Source organism: Emydura macquarii, unplaced genomic scaffold (assembly GCF_026122565.2).
Source record: "Emydura macquarii macquarii isolate MOO-44397 ecotype Brisbane River unplaced genomic scaffold, CSIRO-AGI_Emac_v2 contig_2422, whole genome shotgun sequence".
NCBI lineage: Eukaryota > Metazoa > Chordata > Testudines > Chelidae > Emydura > Emydura macquarii.
The window spans coordinates 20,579,928-20,596,226 of NW_027132559.1; the positions used below are offsets into that span (position 1 = coordinate 20,579,928).

The following is a 16,299-nucleotide window of genomic DNA, read 5'->3' on the forward strand; positions in this document are numbered from 1 at the left end:
AGACATTTTGTCTGGTTTGACTCATTTTGACCAAACCAACCAAACAAACAAAAATGGAGTTAAAATCTGCACCACCTTGAGACACCAGGAGGTAAAAAGGAAGGTCCAGGTTCTGCAAGTGACTCTATGTAGACACCCAAGCAGAATCACTCCAGGTGGAAACAAATTAAAATGATCTAATCAAAATAAGTAACTGCTGTAAAATTTGTTTTAATTTCATCAGTGTTCAGGGGAAAAAAATCAGTGGAATTTAAACTAATACTTTCATGCATAACATACTGATTTCTAGCCATTGTACATTACAAAATGTTAACATGAAAGTTAAATACATTTTATTCAGAGAAGTAAGACAACCTTTTTGTTCACTTTCTTTGTAGTCTGTGCCAAATTAAATTTAGTTTCTATGGTCTCTGATTTCACATGAAGGAAATAAGCGTCTCATGTCCCAGAGGGATTAAGGGGACTGTTTGATAATGTATTTAGAAATGCACACATCCAACTCTTTTCAGGAACAAAAGAAAACAAGTTTCTCAGATATTCTATGCTGCTTGAAAAATTGATAAATACAATTGCAAATTCTAAATAATACCTCAATTTTCACTAAGCGGCTGAGAAACATGTCAAATCTGGCAAACACCATATTAGATTGGAAATCCCACGGTTTAAATTCCATGCCATCGGTGAAATAATTTGCCAACTTCTTTCTGTGGCTAAAGAAGGAATTCTTAAAACTCTTTAAGGTATTTACAGCTATTTGCACATGTTCCAATGTTTCTTCAATTTCTCCTTTCAAAAGATCTTCCGGTGAGAGGTATGATCTAGTCTAGAATTTAATAAAAATGACAGAGGAAGAACAAAAAAGTCACTGCTTATCAAAGCTAGCCAAGATTTCAGTCAAAAAGACACTTCCTTACTCTCTATACACGTGTTAATATTCCAATGAACTATACATTTATATTATATTAATACATTAATAATTAAATTACTTAAAAATTGTTAGGCCTAAAAATTCTAGCTTGTCAATTTTCTCAAATCACATCTTACATTTAAGATGATTTAAACAAAAACACATTTTAAAAATCAACATTTGCTGCAGCATATCATGTCCCCAAACGTCAAATTTGTCATGTAACCCATCGAATCAAGCCAGCATTCTGGGGCACTATCTTTGTGCTCAGTGATGGTGAAGTAGTTTGCTTGTAATGGGAAAAAACACAAACAAAACAGATCAGCAATACTTGGGAAAAAGATTACTTAGTATTAGAGATGGACTCATCTGTTTATTGCTAAATCCCTATTTTAGCTCTCTAATCTTTATTATACATACTGTTAAAACTGCCAGCCTCAGACTGGTTATGACTTTTTTATTTTGTAAGTTAATGGAATTTTTTTTTAGAAGGCTCATTCATGGACTCTTTAGCTGTCCAAAATGAAAACCAGAAATAGCTATGTCATAGTACCGCTTTTATTATAAGCGGAGCTAGCAGCACCACCAATAATCAAGTTGCCTAATACTTCCCATTATTAGACCCTGCTACCTATAACTGTACAAAGCATTAATTGTTCAAAATGAAGCTTTCCATGCCAGTCACAGGCTGAACAGTTTATTAATTTATTGAAGTTCTGCAGAAATGGTTCAGTTGTTTCTAAGAGCGAAGCAGTGCTTAATTTGTAATGAAAGAGGTGCCAGGGCTCAAGCAATTTTTTTTTACTTTCATCGCTGACATGGCAAGCCCAGAGATGCTGGGACTACGAACTGCCAAGCCTAGAGGTGCCAGCTTCAGCCTTGGCAAGCCCCGGCACAAATTAAGCACTGATGTGAAACACAAAGACAGTGTTTTGTCCATGTTAAAAAATTCTTACACATGTTTAATTGAGATGCTCTAGCACCTCTGTGCTTTTGAGCTGGGACCCAAAATTTGGCAATGGAAGTCACCGAGTTGTCTTTTGTTTTTTCACTGAGAATCCAACCCAATCTGACCATATTAAAAACCTCAGAAAATCACCATTTGCACATGCTTGTAGAGCCTTGTTAGAGGCTAGAAGCAAAATTCTCTCAACATTTCTCCTTTGGAGAAGGAAGAAGTATCCTACCTCAAATGCAGAGGGGTGAGAAGCAGACCAGCAGGGGCAGGACAGGGGATAAGAAAAACGGAGAACATGAATAGGCTAGGAGCACAGGAGCGGAGCGGGAAAGAGACAGACTGGGTGATGGGGGACGCAGGAGCAGAAGGGTCTAACCACTAGAGAACCCTCCCTTCCAGAATCTGGAATTGAACCCAGAACTCCTGCAACCCAAAGTCCTAACTGTGGACAAAATAGTTATTGATCATTTAATTAAAAGGTGCATCCTAACACACACCACACAAAGGGGGCAAATTAAGGTTGAACAAGCAACCTTAATTCTGATATTTCCTAACTTTTGAGTGGTTGACTTTGCAGCCTTAGGATTCTTTTAACATAGTTAACTTTTGAGATCACCAGACTGATCCACAAAGCATTATAAGGTACACAGAACTTTGCAGAAGCATATGTTAGTAACACTTCAATGTTCAGCAACACTTGGGAGTTGTATGGTCAAAATCTAAAGAGAACCTAAGGCAAACTGCCTCCACATTAGTCAGTAAACTAAGGGGGCAGGTGTGACACTCTGTACCTCAAAGTAGCACCCTGGAACCCCTGTATTCACCACTGTCATATGTTTATGATATGTTTTGTACAAAGTATTCCTGGTGAGGTACCATGTTAAAAGTCTTGATCTGTTGAACATTAATATCCTATTGGATTGTATGTGCTATCATTATATGTGAAGTTATGAAGTATTGCTATAGGAATTACTGAAATATCACAGCTGCAACAGTACATTTGGTCCTCCCACTGCTATCTCATAGTGCTCTTGATCACTGTTCAGCAATAACTCTGACAAATCTCTATCTTAGTGGCATAAATCAAGAGTAATTCCTAATGTGAAGGGAAAATCAATTCCTTCATCTCTCTTCCCTGGCCATCAGGAGTTTAGAAAGCCTGGGAAGCTACGCATTCAGGCTCTGGGGTAGGCTAGGGGGCATCAGTTTACCTTGTGTGTCTCAAAGACGACTGTTTTGGCCAATTAAATGCTATTGACTGTTTTTGAAGGGAGTCCTGATCACATTTGCTTGGCCAGACGAACAGTGTCCACAGTACTGGACCTTGAGGAATGGCTACATTTAAAAGCTACCTCTATGAACACATCTTAGCTCCACTGAACTATGATGGGCCAGGAGAGATGTTTGGATGGAAAAAGTGGAAAAGGGTCAGTGTTTGTTACATTATTGGGACTGTCTCTGCGAAATGAGTAGAGTTTATTGATTGTGGGAGGATAGAAAATGCAAATTTCAAAGTCTCTCACTGACAATTTGCTTGTCAATCTCATATTTTCTTGAACAGAGTAGCTCTTATCACAAGTTTGCAATTTGATAAAGCAAATAGTTACTATTAAACCTGATAAGAAAAGAGATATTAGACCTGCCTGGCAACAGAAGAAACAACTTGCAGAGCGCTGCATGATTTTTGAAGAATATCTTTTCTTCTTTAGGCAAACAGATTATCATATTTTTAACAGACCTTGTGAAATGGCAGCACTGAGAGTTGTAATTATTTGGTTATGTGGCAGGTTTAATAATGAAATGGTAACTTGAGATCTCTGCAGAAATATGATTAATCTTGCAGTTGTGCTGTTTACTAGAAAACTAATTCATACAGGCTAAATTCATATTCTTTTGTTATTAGCATATCATTTATTGACTGGCCCTTATTTATTAGGTATTTATATGGTTTATGATTCATATTTTCAGTTACCTGGTCAATGAACAGATTGCAGAACTCTTGTAGTAGAACTATTATTCGTGCAGGAACACTGTAAAACTTGGAGTGACTCCAGATCAGGCAGATGGTGTGAAACAAAGGGGGAATTAAAACATGGATCTTTGGGAATTCTGTCTCCTGAAGAAACTGAAGGTGTCTGCTCAGTGGTCTCAGGTACAGTTCAATATCTTGGGCTTCCACAAGTGCTGTAAAAAGAAAAAAGTGAAAATGCTGAAACTTCAGATATGATTGTTTCTAAATCAACTTGTTTACACTGAGGAATGAAAAATTATTCTAGTCCAAAAGAAAAATATTTTCAAAGCAATAACTGTAAAAATTAGAAGGCTTATCACAATCAATGGACTGTCTAACTTTGTAAATTTAATCATAATTTATTTTCCCCCACAAATATAGAATGATAACACTCCTTATCCAGGGAGAAATACATGTAGGCTCCTAGGGTATGAGACAGTAATATGGGGTTGCCATAGAAACTCTGCCATACAGCACAAGGGTCAGACAACTCCCGTTCACCAGTTCTACTGCTGGGGGTTAGGGATCTGTGCATCACAGCTCTCTCTTTTCTGTCTGTCTGTTCCCCTGCCTCAGCCAACCAGCTTGGAGTGACGCAGAAGTTGCTGCGGACCTGCATGTTAAGTAATACGCATGTACAGTTCCAACAAGTTGTCATGATAGTGAAAGAGACAAGTCAGAAGCCTGCAGTCTTTTTAAAACTGCTTTTGTTGGGATCTTTCCCAACTGTGCTCACTGTGTTTCTGTCTATATCAGCAAAGTTAGTCAAGAAAGAAGTCTTCCTTCCTAATCCCATTGCATTAAGTTATCAAGGGACACAACCAGCTACTCCAACATCATTCCCGTGAGTCTAACTGGCAGGCTCTGTGACTATCTTTGAAAAGGGAGCAAGCTTTGGCAGCCACATAAGGAGTCCTTCAATATAGGGAAAGGCCTCTGCGACCAAGTAGTCCATAGACCTGTAAATCCTCGATGGGATAGCAACTTCTGAGGATATTTTCACCAGGATAGAGCCCATTGTGAGACCCACTATGTGATGGAATAGGAGCTGCTCTGTAATAATGTATGAATACTGTGTGTTGACCTAGTTAATTGGGATGATTATTGTATGCCAGAATTTGAATCCAAGTATTTATATTCCCTCCCTAATACAGCTCACCATAAATTACTGGATTTAGTCACAGTTCTATTCAATTTGTGTAAAGTCTATTGTTACAGAGTCATGAAAAGCGAAGAGGAGCAAACTTACCTCTTTCATGTACCACCTCCCCTTTAGTAGTGAAAAGGGAAGCTAAAGTAGATAAAAAGCAAAGTCAGAGCTCAAGTTCTCATTGTAAAAAAAGCGAAAGAAAAAGACAAATACAGTCCAAATGAATTGTCCTCCAATGGTGTCCTTTTCCAGGCCAGAGTCACAAACCTCAGCACTGGAATCAGTTCACAAGATGCTGCACCTCAATATCGAGGGAGTCTCAGCAGCCAAGAAGGACATCCTCCCTCAGTCAGCCATAGAACATGAAGCAAATCACCTTGTTCAGGGAACACACGCTATCACTGACACTCAACTATCAATTCCTAGCTTTGCTGTTGTGTCTCACCTTCACTGAAGGCAATATGAGATGGAATCCTACATCCGTGAAGATATTCCAGCAACTCCTGTCTGATCACAAGGTACAAACAATGTCATAGAATATCAGGCTATAAAAATGAAGGACCTACTTCTTATTTGATTCCCTTCTGTCAGCACAACAGCAATGATGGAGCTAAGTGAAGTCTGTCGACCACTCTGTCTTGTACCAGTTATATAGCTTCATTCATCTTTAAACGTTTTTGTTCTATGTTATTCTTAACCGTGTCTATCCAACATATCCAATCATCCTCTATTTCTAGTTTCTTGCATTCTAGTACATATCGCCATGGATGATATCCTTTTCAGGTCCTTTCTTGACACATGTCCAAACCATCACAGAAGTCTTTCTTGAATCTTCTGTAACAGCGTTATTTCTTGCCCTAGCCATTTTCATATTTCTTTATTTTTTATCCTCTGCAGTCCTGAAATTCTCAGTATTCCCTTCAGCTAGTTCATGTGTTCAGTCAAAAACAGAGTCAAAACTTCATTCATTGGCCTTCCTTGTGCTCCAGCATGCCTCCCTGCACATCAGTATAAGCATAACAGTTATCTCATATATGCTGATTTTTGTTTTTAATCACAATGTCTTTAACCTTCCAGATCTTGCAGTCTTCTGAATGCAGTAGCATCTAGTCCAATTCTTCTTTTTATATCTTCTCCACAATTCCTATTCTTTCATAATAATCCTCCAAGATTCACAAATTTTTCCACTTGTTTTAGTTCTTTGTCTCTGAGTTTGATCTTTACCTCTTTCTCTTGTCTTCCATTTGCCATAATTTTTATCTTCTCCACGCTGATCTTCAATCCAAATTTTCTGCTTTCCAAGTCTACCTTGTCAGTTAAAGGTCTGTAAATCCTCCTTGGCCAATGCTGTGAGGTCAATATTGTCTGCAAATCTAAAGTTATGTGGGGTCCTACCACATAACAAGACCCCTCCCATGGAGTCTCAGTGCTACAACCATTAATACTTCCAGTACAAAGTTGAATAAATCTGGCAACAGAGTGCATCCTCGTCTCACTCCTAATCCTGAACCATTCTGTCAGCTTCTTGTCTACTCTTACCCACATTCACTGACTCGCTATAGATGATTTCTATCAGCTTGATCAATTTTTCAGGGATGCCATACAGTCTCATAACTTGCCATATCCCTTGCTATGAAATGCTGTCAAAAGCCTGACTGAAATCTATAAAATGGTTGTAACCCATTTGGTTGTGTTCCATACACTTCTCTGATATCTGTCCTATCACAAATAACTGATCTGTTATGCTTCATCCTAGTCTAAATCTGGCCTGTTCCTATGTGAGCACTGCTTCCACATACCACTTCAGTCACATGTGAAAAGTCTGAGTGAATGCTTTTATCAACATACACAATAAGCTGATTCCTCTGAGTTCTTGCACTCACTTTTCTCTCCTTTTTTTATAGATTGGTATTATCATCATTTTCTCCTCTTCGCTTAGCACTTGCTTATATGTAAATCTTGTTGAATAGCTTGTTATCGCCTTTGTGTGTGTTCCTCATCTGTTTGCCTCAGCTCTGTGATTTTATTGTCACCTCCTGGAACGTGTTTCTTTTTCAAACTTTCTATCAAGCTATTTCTGTATTCTTCTAAGAATTCCGGCATCTGCTCTCCCTGATTTGTGCTGAGAAGCTTCTCCAGGACCATTTAGTCTACTGTGTTCTGCACACTGTATAGCTCTTCAAAATATTATTTTCAGTGCTTATTCTTTGCTTGTTCATCCTCAATTATTTGTCCACACATGTCTTTCACCAACATCTTATCAACATCTATAAACCCCCATTTGCCAATTGATCAACTATCATCTTAAGCATCTTCTTAAGACCTTCACTCTGCTGTGATGATTTTAACTCACATCATTCCCACTTGGGATACTTTGATGACGATTAGATAGAGTAAGGCTAGAGAAGTAGGTATTGGTGGATGATCAGCAATGTCTATATGATCCTAAGCAGCCACCCACTTTCCAAATCAAGAGATGGATCTCAGATTTTTCTCCTGACCTCGCTTCCTCTACAATTGGACACAGAGCATAAAGTGCTTGATGTGTTTCCCTGATCCCAGCACTGGCCATTTGAATCAGGCACAGCCAGTGCTGGGATCAGGGAAACACATTCAAACTACAAGCAACCTCCAGAAATCTTGGTGGAATTTTTGAAAAGCAAGGTTGGATCTATTCCAATCCAAGTTGGAATTTTTTGTGGGTAAAGGCTCAGGATCAGATATTTCTGACAACATCTGTGCCATCTATCAAACTTTCTGAGATAAAATTCTGGTCACTGCAAAGATATCTATACCTCTGGGATTTCATCAACAATTCATTCCTACCTGGTCAACTCATGCAATCAGACTCATCAAGAATTTAAATCCACAAAAATTAACAGGAAGCTTTCAATAAAAAAAAAAAGAGAGAGAGAGATCTTATTCACCTTCTAGATCAAGCCAGACAAGAATGATGGAAAGAAACTTTTCAGAATTGAATTTCATACATTCTAGTCACAAAGTTTGGCAAACTATTAAGAGACTGAGCTGAAATTCTAGTCTGAGCAAGAGGAAATACCCAATCACAGCAAACTCCATCACATCCCAGCAGTTGGCCAATGGCAGCGCTCCTAATCAAGACAAAGCTTTCAGCGATGCAGTTAAAATGGTGATCACTGAGAGATAAAGGTTTAACCTGAACCTGATGATTCCTTTCACTAATCAAGAGCTTGACCTGGTTATACATCAACTGCAGCCCAACAAGGGTCCTGGTCTATATAATATCCATAATGAGTTCATCTCTCATTCTGGACCAGTCACTAAAAAGAGAGATAATTTACTTTATACAGTAACTAGAGTTCTTCGACATGTCTTGTTACTGTGGGTGCTTCACATGAGAACGTGCACATGCCCGTGCTCTTTCAATCTGAAATTTTTCTGCTCATCATGCCTGTGGGTCCTGTGCCTGTGCTGTATGCCTCCTGGTGCTCCAATACGAGGGCATATAGTGAGGAGTGGACTTACACCACTCTAGTGCCTTCTCAAACTCAGAACGTGGTATAACTCCAAGGCAGAGGGGAAAGGAAAGCAAATAGTGGAGCACCCATAGGGACAAAACATCTGGAGCAACTCCAGTTACTGTACAAGTTAAGTAATCTGTCCTTTGAGTCATTGCCCTGAAGGATGCTCCCCATGCAGCGTGTCCCACGCAGTTCCTTAATGTGGAGGATGGTGCTGATGAAGAGAATCCAGTCCAGGGTGTAGAACAGTTTCACCAAAGACTGCATCCACCCTGAAGGCATAATGCTGTGAAAACATATGAATGGGGGACCAGGTGGCTGCCTTGGAAATGTCCTTGATGGATATCTTCCTAAGGCGGGCAACATGTATAATGAGCCTTCATGGAATCAGCAGTGACTCTAGGAGCCGGGTGCATTCCAGAGGACTCATAGCGTGCCAGAATGGACCCTGATATGCATTTAGGTCAGTGATACTCCACAGACCTCAGTGGTTCAGGAGCCAAACCAGTGATCAACATTACCCAAAAGAGCCACAAGTAATGTGAATTCATAGTTTCTTTACTATTTATATACACATATATTATATATATTTTCTTGGCTATTCTGACCAAGTATTATTATTTTATCAGCTACAATTTGTTAACATAGTCAAAGCATCCTGATTGGTTAATAATTAAATCACACCATGTTTTAATATCTTGTGCTACAAAGAGCTGCAGGAGACACATTAAAGAGTCATTTGCAGCTTGCAAACCTCAGTCTGAGTATAGATAGTCTCTGACAGGAGACTGAGTGACTCCTTGTCCTCTAGGCAAAGGAAACAAAGTATATGGGGAACCCTGAAGGGCTGAGTATAGTGAAGATGGAAATCCAGGACTCGTCTTACAGAGTACAGAGGCTGGTCTCTTCTCTGGACAAATAGGGCTGGGGATAGAATACTGGCAGTTGAATGTCCTGATTGATGTGGAACTCTGATGAGACTTTAGAGAGGAAGTGAAGGTGGGGATACAACATAACGTTGCCCATATACAACACCATATATGTAGATCAGCCATGAGGATTCTCAGTTCCCCTATCCTTCTGGCCAATGTGATTGCCACAAGGAACAATGTCTTGAAGGACAGATGGAGTAGTGAGCAGGCTCAAAGGGAAGTTCTCTTAATGTGTTAAGCACTAAATTTAGGTCCTATGATGTGATAGAGTCACACATTGAAGGGAACAGGTTAAGGGGGTCCTTAAGGAATCTTGCTGTTGTAAGATGTGCAAAGACTGACAAACCCGTGACTGGTGAATGGAATGCCATGATGGCGTCTAAGTGAACCTTGATACAGCTTGAACCTTCATAGATTTCAGGTTTATTAGGTAGTCGAGGATGGATGCCAGGGGAAAACCAGTAGGAGATATGGAGTGTTTGGTGCCCCAGATCTGGAAGCGCTTCCACTTCTGCAGGTGAATCCTATATGTGGGAGGTTGCCTGCTATTTCACAGAACCATCTGGACTTTAAAAGAACACTCCTGCTCTTGGCTCAAGAATCATCCGGGAGCCAGGGCTTGAGGTGTAGGGATGATAGGTTGGGGAGGATTAGGGAGCCTGACTCCTAGGTCAGGAGGTCAGTCATTAGAGGACATATAGAGGCAGACATGTCACCACATGGGTCAGGGCCGGGGACAACACCTGTCCCAGTAATGCTGATGCTATAATAATTATCATTGGGCTCTCCTGTTTCAGTTTGAGCAGGTCTTTGTGGATCAGAACTCCATCTCAAGCTACCAGTGGCTGAGAAGGTACAGGAGTGGTATGGGTCTTCTTCCTATATGCCCTTGTATTGGAGCACAAGGAGGAGTATGGCACAGGTGCAGACCCGTAGACACTACTAACAGAAAAATCTCTTTCTGAGAGTGCACAAGTGCACACATATTGTCCCTGTGCATTCTCCATGTGAAGATAACTCGAAGAAGAAACTAGCTACTTTGATTTCTGAATTGCTGTACCCAGCATTGCAGCATCCCAAAAGCCTGGCACAGAGCAAAGGTCATAGCTGTTTCCAAGCAAGGGAAACCATTGACAGACCCAAAGAATTACTCATCAATTTTTCTGCTGTGTGTTATCTATCAATTGATGAAAAGACTAATCCTGATGTGGATTAATGAGGTAGTTGAACTTTAGCTGCCTCATGTTCAGGCTGGATTTAGGAAGGGATGATGCACCTAAAATCAGCTACTCTGTCTTACACAAGATACAGAAAATGCATCTGAGTCTAGAAAAAAAGTTGGTCAGTGGCGTGCTATGTAAGTACGCAATGTATGCATTACATGATCCAAAACAATATGAAAGCCCTGAATAGGACTTCCTGACCTGATGTGCCCATGGGATGATTCCATCTGTCCCCTGAACACACATGGAGGATGCCATTTCGTAGAACAAAATGGTGTCCTCTGCACAGTGTGACCTCGAACATGTGAGGTCACACCTTGCATGCAAGTATAGAACTGTATGCCTTACTAACAACTTCACTACACACTACTGAAGTTGGTGCAGTCCTTCTCGATCAGACAGCAGCCTACAACACTGTGTGGCATATCAGGCTGCTTGCTGAGCTACTGCAAGCTATTGCTTTTAGATTAATGATGCCGTTCATCCAAGGTATGATTAAAAACCAAAGCTTCATCCTGCAAGTTGGGGAGGAAGTCAGTCACTTTAAATGTCTCCACAGTGGCCTTCCCCAAGGGTCAGTTTTGGCTCCTTTTTTGTTCAATATATATTCACATATGACCTTTTTGAAACGCAGACCAAGAAGAATGTGTATGCTGATGACATATGTATTGCTGACACTGGAAACAACTTCCACAAGATTGAAGGGAATCTCAGCTAAGATACAGATACTTTGACTACTTACTTCCAGCAACAGAGATTAATTCTCAATGAAATCAAGAAAGTGGCAGATATAAATGATCTTCTTGCCAATCAACCTATCTAGCTTCGTATCTGAGAACAGCCACTGCCATTCCATCCAGTTGTCACATACTTGGGAGTAAAACTCAACCATAGTCTGCCATACTGCCCTCACCTGGAACACCAGAAAATGAAGATCTCTTCCCCATATCATTTTGATGTGAAAACTGTGAGGTACCTCAGGGGACTCTTTGGTCCTTCGTATATCTACACTGGTCTTGGTCTTTGTTCCATCAGACTACTGCTCTGCAATCTGGTGGTGCAGCACCATTCTCAGCTTGTCAACATGGAGCTGACTTCAACCATCCGTACTACTAGTGGCAGTCTGAACTACACACAAGCCTTCAGTTTGCATGTGCTAGTGCACATAGCTCTGCCAGACCTTTGACAAAGTCTGCCTGGAGAGTTGTGACAGAGGAACCTATTACATCTCTGGTGGACTGATGCCTCATTCTCAGACAGGGAACAACACTTGGCGCCAACTCAAAGGTTTGCTCGTATTCAGGGAAGAAATCCCACTCCGGTGGTCCAGGATGTGACACCACGCCTGATCTCTAGACATCCCTTTGCTGCAGCAGTTCACATACTCCTGGACAAGAGTGCTACTGGCCCTTTAGCATGCACAGACAATTAGTGCCACTGGAGAGCTGAATATTATGTCCTTACAGAGTGGAAGCTTTGATGGGAAAGAGAGTCTAACACACTAAGTAAATTCAGGAGTCAATCGCTGCACCTGTCTCCTTGTCCCCTTGATCACAAATCCTAGACCAGGCTTAACAGGCTACCCTCTGGCTCAGAGTTGCTGCAACCATGCACTGGCTTGACCTACTTTCCTTCCCACACTGTGACTGTGGAGCAGCATAGCAGACACTAAGTCATGTGGTGGAAGAGTGCCCGATTCAACATCTAGAGGGCAGTTTACAATACCTAGCTTCCCTTGGTACAGACGGTGTCCTCTGGTTATTGAAACTGGACATCGAGCTCTGACATCTGCATATCAGAGAGAGACCCGTCCATAAAATGGGCATGATTTACCTGCCTAACAGGGATCTGAGACTGACCTGGGACAGTGTGGAGACTGTGTGACCTAGTGTGACCTGTGTGACCTGGATTCTATTTCTGGTTCAGCCACTTGGCTGCTGGATTACCTTGAGCAAGTCATTTCACCTTCTTGAGTCTCCTTCTCTTTGTCTGTAAAATGGGGCTAACAATACTTACCTCCATTGTAAAGCACTGAGAATTACTGATGAGAAGTATTATGTAAGAGCTAAATATTATTATTATTATTGCTTAGTAAGCTAACAAATCATAAGATAAATTGCACTATAGGAGTACCAGGCATTTTTATTATATTTCATTGAAATTTCATTTGATATATATATATAAAATATAGACTAATGATAAAGGAATATTTGGCTAATATACTAACTGCACAGTTATTTATATTAGCAGTAAAGTATGCATACCAACAATTTAGTATTTGTGAAGACCCAAAACAATGTTTACAAAAATACACACTAATTTATTTAATTACCACTATATCTCCCCTGATTTTTATGGAAGGAAAAGTATCCACATAAACTTTATAAAGGTAAATAATGAGCAAAGTCTAAATACAAAACAGCTTGATTTAATGTGTACATGCTCCTCCAGCACAGATACAGCTTAGCTGTGGCATGTTATAGTGTTATGTCAAACAGTATTATAGATTATTCTATAACACACACATATAAAAGTAGACAAAATATAAATCTCATTCAAGCTACCCTTACCATTTTCTACGTCCTTGAAAATGTTCTGAGAAGTAGGATAATAGCTGCTCTCTTTGACTTTTAAGATCTTAACCATTTTTTGAACAACAGGAGTCTGAAGCTAGAATTATAACAAAAACAAAAAACTTCTGTAAAGACCAAATTAAATTTAAGAACATTTCTGTCACAAAGTGGAGTGGTTTGTCTACCTGGATATAGACAGTGAAATAAAAAGTTTTACTGCCAACTTCAATGTAGTCAGAATTTCACCCAAAGTATTTTAAAGAAAAAAATCTCAAGTATATGCACGTTGGGCCTGATCCAATGTCCATGGAAATCAATGGAAAAATTCCCATTGACTTCAGTGGATATTGGGGTCAGACCCTTTATGCTCATAATGTTTATCTAATTTATAATGCAGCACTGCTAATAACCAGGATAATGGAAAAACAGAATTAAAAGATGATGGTAACAGATTTGTTTTCCACCTCCAAGCCATATTTCATATTTGTGATGTAAATAATCTTGATAGCTGCACAAGGTTTCAACAAAACAGGGCTGGAGGATCTGTAATATCAATTTTAATGAGATTATTCTGAAGCAGCAGCCTCCATTTCATAGCTAAGTTTGAAACTACTTTCCCATTATAAGCCTGATTTTCCAGTGCCAATTTCTTGAAAGAAATCATTCCCCCTATGTAGCATTATCTGGGGAAGAGGCACAGAAAAGGAATTCTAAAGCTCCAGGTTGAGATTTTCAAATTGGCAAAGGGAAGTTAGCCATACTTCTATTAAAATTAATGGAACATGTGTAGCTAAATCCCATGCACAGGTTCAACCACAATGTTGCAAAATTTTCCCTGTCAATTTTTGAAAGTTTTCCTTATTATTTTCTGGCTCTTCATATGTCTCTAAAAAGGCTTGGCCTACAAACTCCAAATTTTATTTGATTGGACCTGTGAAGAAAAACGCCTATTTGTACCTTTTAATTTCGGTGGTATTGTTTTGGGTGGGGAGAGTGCAAACATATAGCCTGAAAGAGACATAGTAAGAGTTACAATACATAGGAAAGACAGAGTAGAGGAAAGACTAAAAATGAAGTGAAGGGATGAGGAACAAATGCAAGGGAGATAAAGCATGTTTTTTAAAGCTTTTTCATAGAAGAAAGAGTTGATGCAAAATGATAAAATAAAGTTTAATTTTTTTATATAAAAAAAAAAGAGAGGATAAAATAAGCTGTGGAGTTAGAAAATTGTCAGTGGCCACTCCTACCTATGCTACCTCATCCCAAATTTTTTTTTAAAATTATTTTCAAAGAGCATGGAGGAGGCTGATCAATTTGATGCTATGAATTGGGGGGAGGCAGGACATAAAAGGCAAAAAGGAACTGGGGAAGACGTGGAGGAATACTGGGGACTATGAAGCATAGAAATGCTGGAGTGCATTTGCTCTCCTCCAGACCTTACACAACAACCCCTCTTAAGCTTCTGTTAATCATTTTAAAAAAACAAAAACACAGATTCCTAAACAAAAAGCTCATGTAATGAATTTAGTTTGAAAGTGCATTTCAGTGGAGTGTGGTAAGACACAAAAATGTTTTACTTACATAACAAAACAAACACAAATGTTAGATAATTTAGAAATGAACAATTAAGGGATCCGGACAGTTTCCCACTGCCCTTTAATCCTTCATTATTATCACTTCCTGTTATTTACACCATGCACCCAGCCTTCACTCCATTTTGTTTGGGCATATTTATGTAGCCACTGTAATCAGAACTCCATATCTTCAGCTTTACACATTTTCTATGTAGGTTATTTGTATAAATGAAACACTGAAAACAGTGGTTCACTTTCCATGCAAAAATAAGACAATTATAGAGGGTTTCTCTTGATATTTGCTCAATATTTGAAATCACTTACTTGATCATATATGCACAACAAATTATCTTTTCTTGTCTTCCAGAATCTGAGCTCAGTTTGGGGATCTGAATGGAGGCCTTGCAGAAGAGGTTGAACAGAATCCCTTCTTAGTATGTCACGGATTTGATGAGACCATTTAATAATCATAGATTCAATTGCATGTAGCACTGTCCTAGCATAAGGATATTGTCTGCAAAATAGAAAAAAAATCAGTGTTTTCACTGAATTACAAGTGGCATGCAAGGGCAGTGGTATGGCAATAGATGTCCTTGTCCCTCTCTTTACACATTAGCATGACACCCCAGTGTGAACACCTAGAATACAGAGTTCAGTGCTAGTCAACACATCATCAAACAGATAAAATTCAAACCACTACAACTAAATTGATTTATGAGGAATGATTAAAATAGTTCATGAACTGTCAGTAAACAGATTACAATTGTCTCAGATCTATTCACTATTCAAAGCTATTGGACAAAAACCCATGAATAATTCTTGGTTTGTGAATAGTTCACTGTGAGAGTTCAGTATTCAAAATCAAAGTTTTGTTGTTTAGTTTACTGGTCCCAAGCCACATAATATTGTTCCCATTTCCTGACTGGATGATTATAAGTTACAACCAGGCTTCCAGTACAAATACTCAAGATTTATGAGTTCAAAATTCACTTTCTATGACTATTCTTTAATATTTCTTAATGTGCACTGTTTCCACAAACATTCCAGCCTGTTAGTGTCTTTGCTATAATATACAGGACCCACAAAGACAAGGATGGGTGCAAGCAAAGCTGAAGTGAATTATGTTTTTATTTAAATTAATATTCACAGAATATTAAGGTGTGTACCTATCTATGACTACAAGACGTCAGCTTGTCTACACACAAGTTTGCACAGAAATAATTAAAGTAGTTTAAATTCACACCTTTTGTTGTTTCAGTGCAATTCTGTGTGTGGATAGTCTTCATTCAAAAATTAAAATTTTCTACTTCAATGTATCTTAGGGGGTTAAAAAACCAACCAACCAACAAGAGTTGTGAATTAAAACATATTTAATCATGTCAGTGCAGGTTTGTGTGTAGATAAGCCCTAACCTCTTTTCTGTTTGGGATCCGTGGCTCTCACCTCTCCTGTCCTCCTCTCTGTCTAAAAT

General features: G+C 39.3%; 1 protein-coding gene across 1 annotated transcript in view; it reads right to left on the bottom strand.

Moving 5' to 3' along the window:
* DNAH11 (dynein axonemal heavy chain 11) overlaps positions 1 to 16,299 on the bottom strand; it is a 261,889-nt gene that overhangs the window by 233,882 nt on the left and 11,708 nt on the right. The window contains 4 exon segments of the mRNA XM_067562084.1: positions 590 to 823; positions 3,838 to 4,049; positions 13,252 to 13,351; positions 15,153 to 15,342. Of these exon segments, the coding sequence (XP_067418185.1) occupies positions 590 to 823; positions 3,838 to 4,049; positions 13,252 to 13,351; positions 15,153 to 15,342 (736 nt within the window).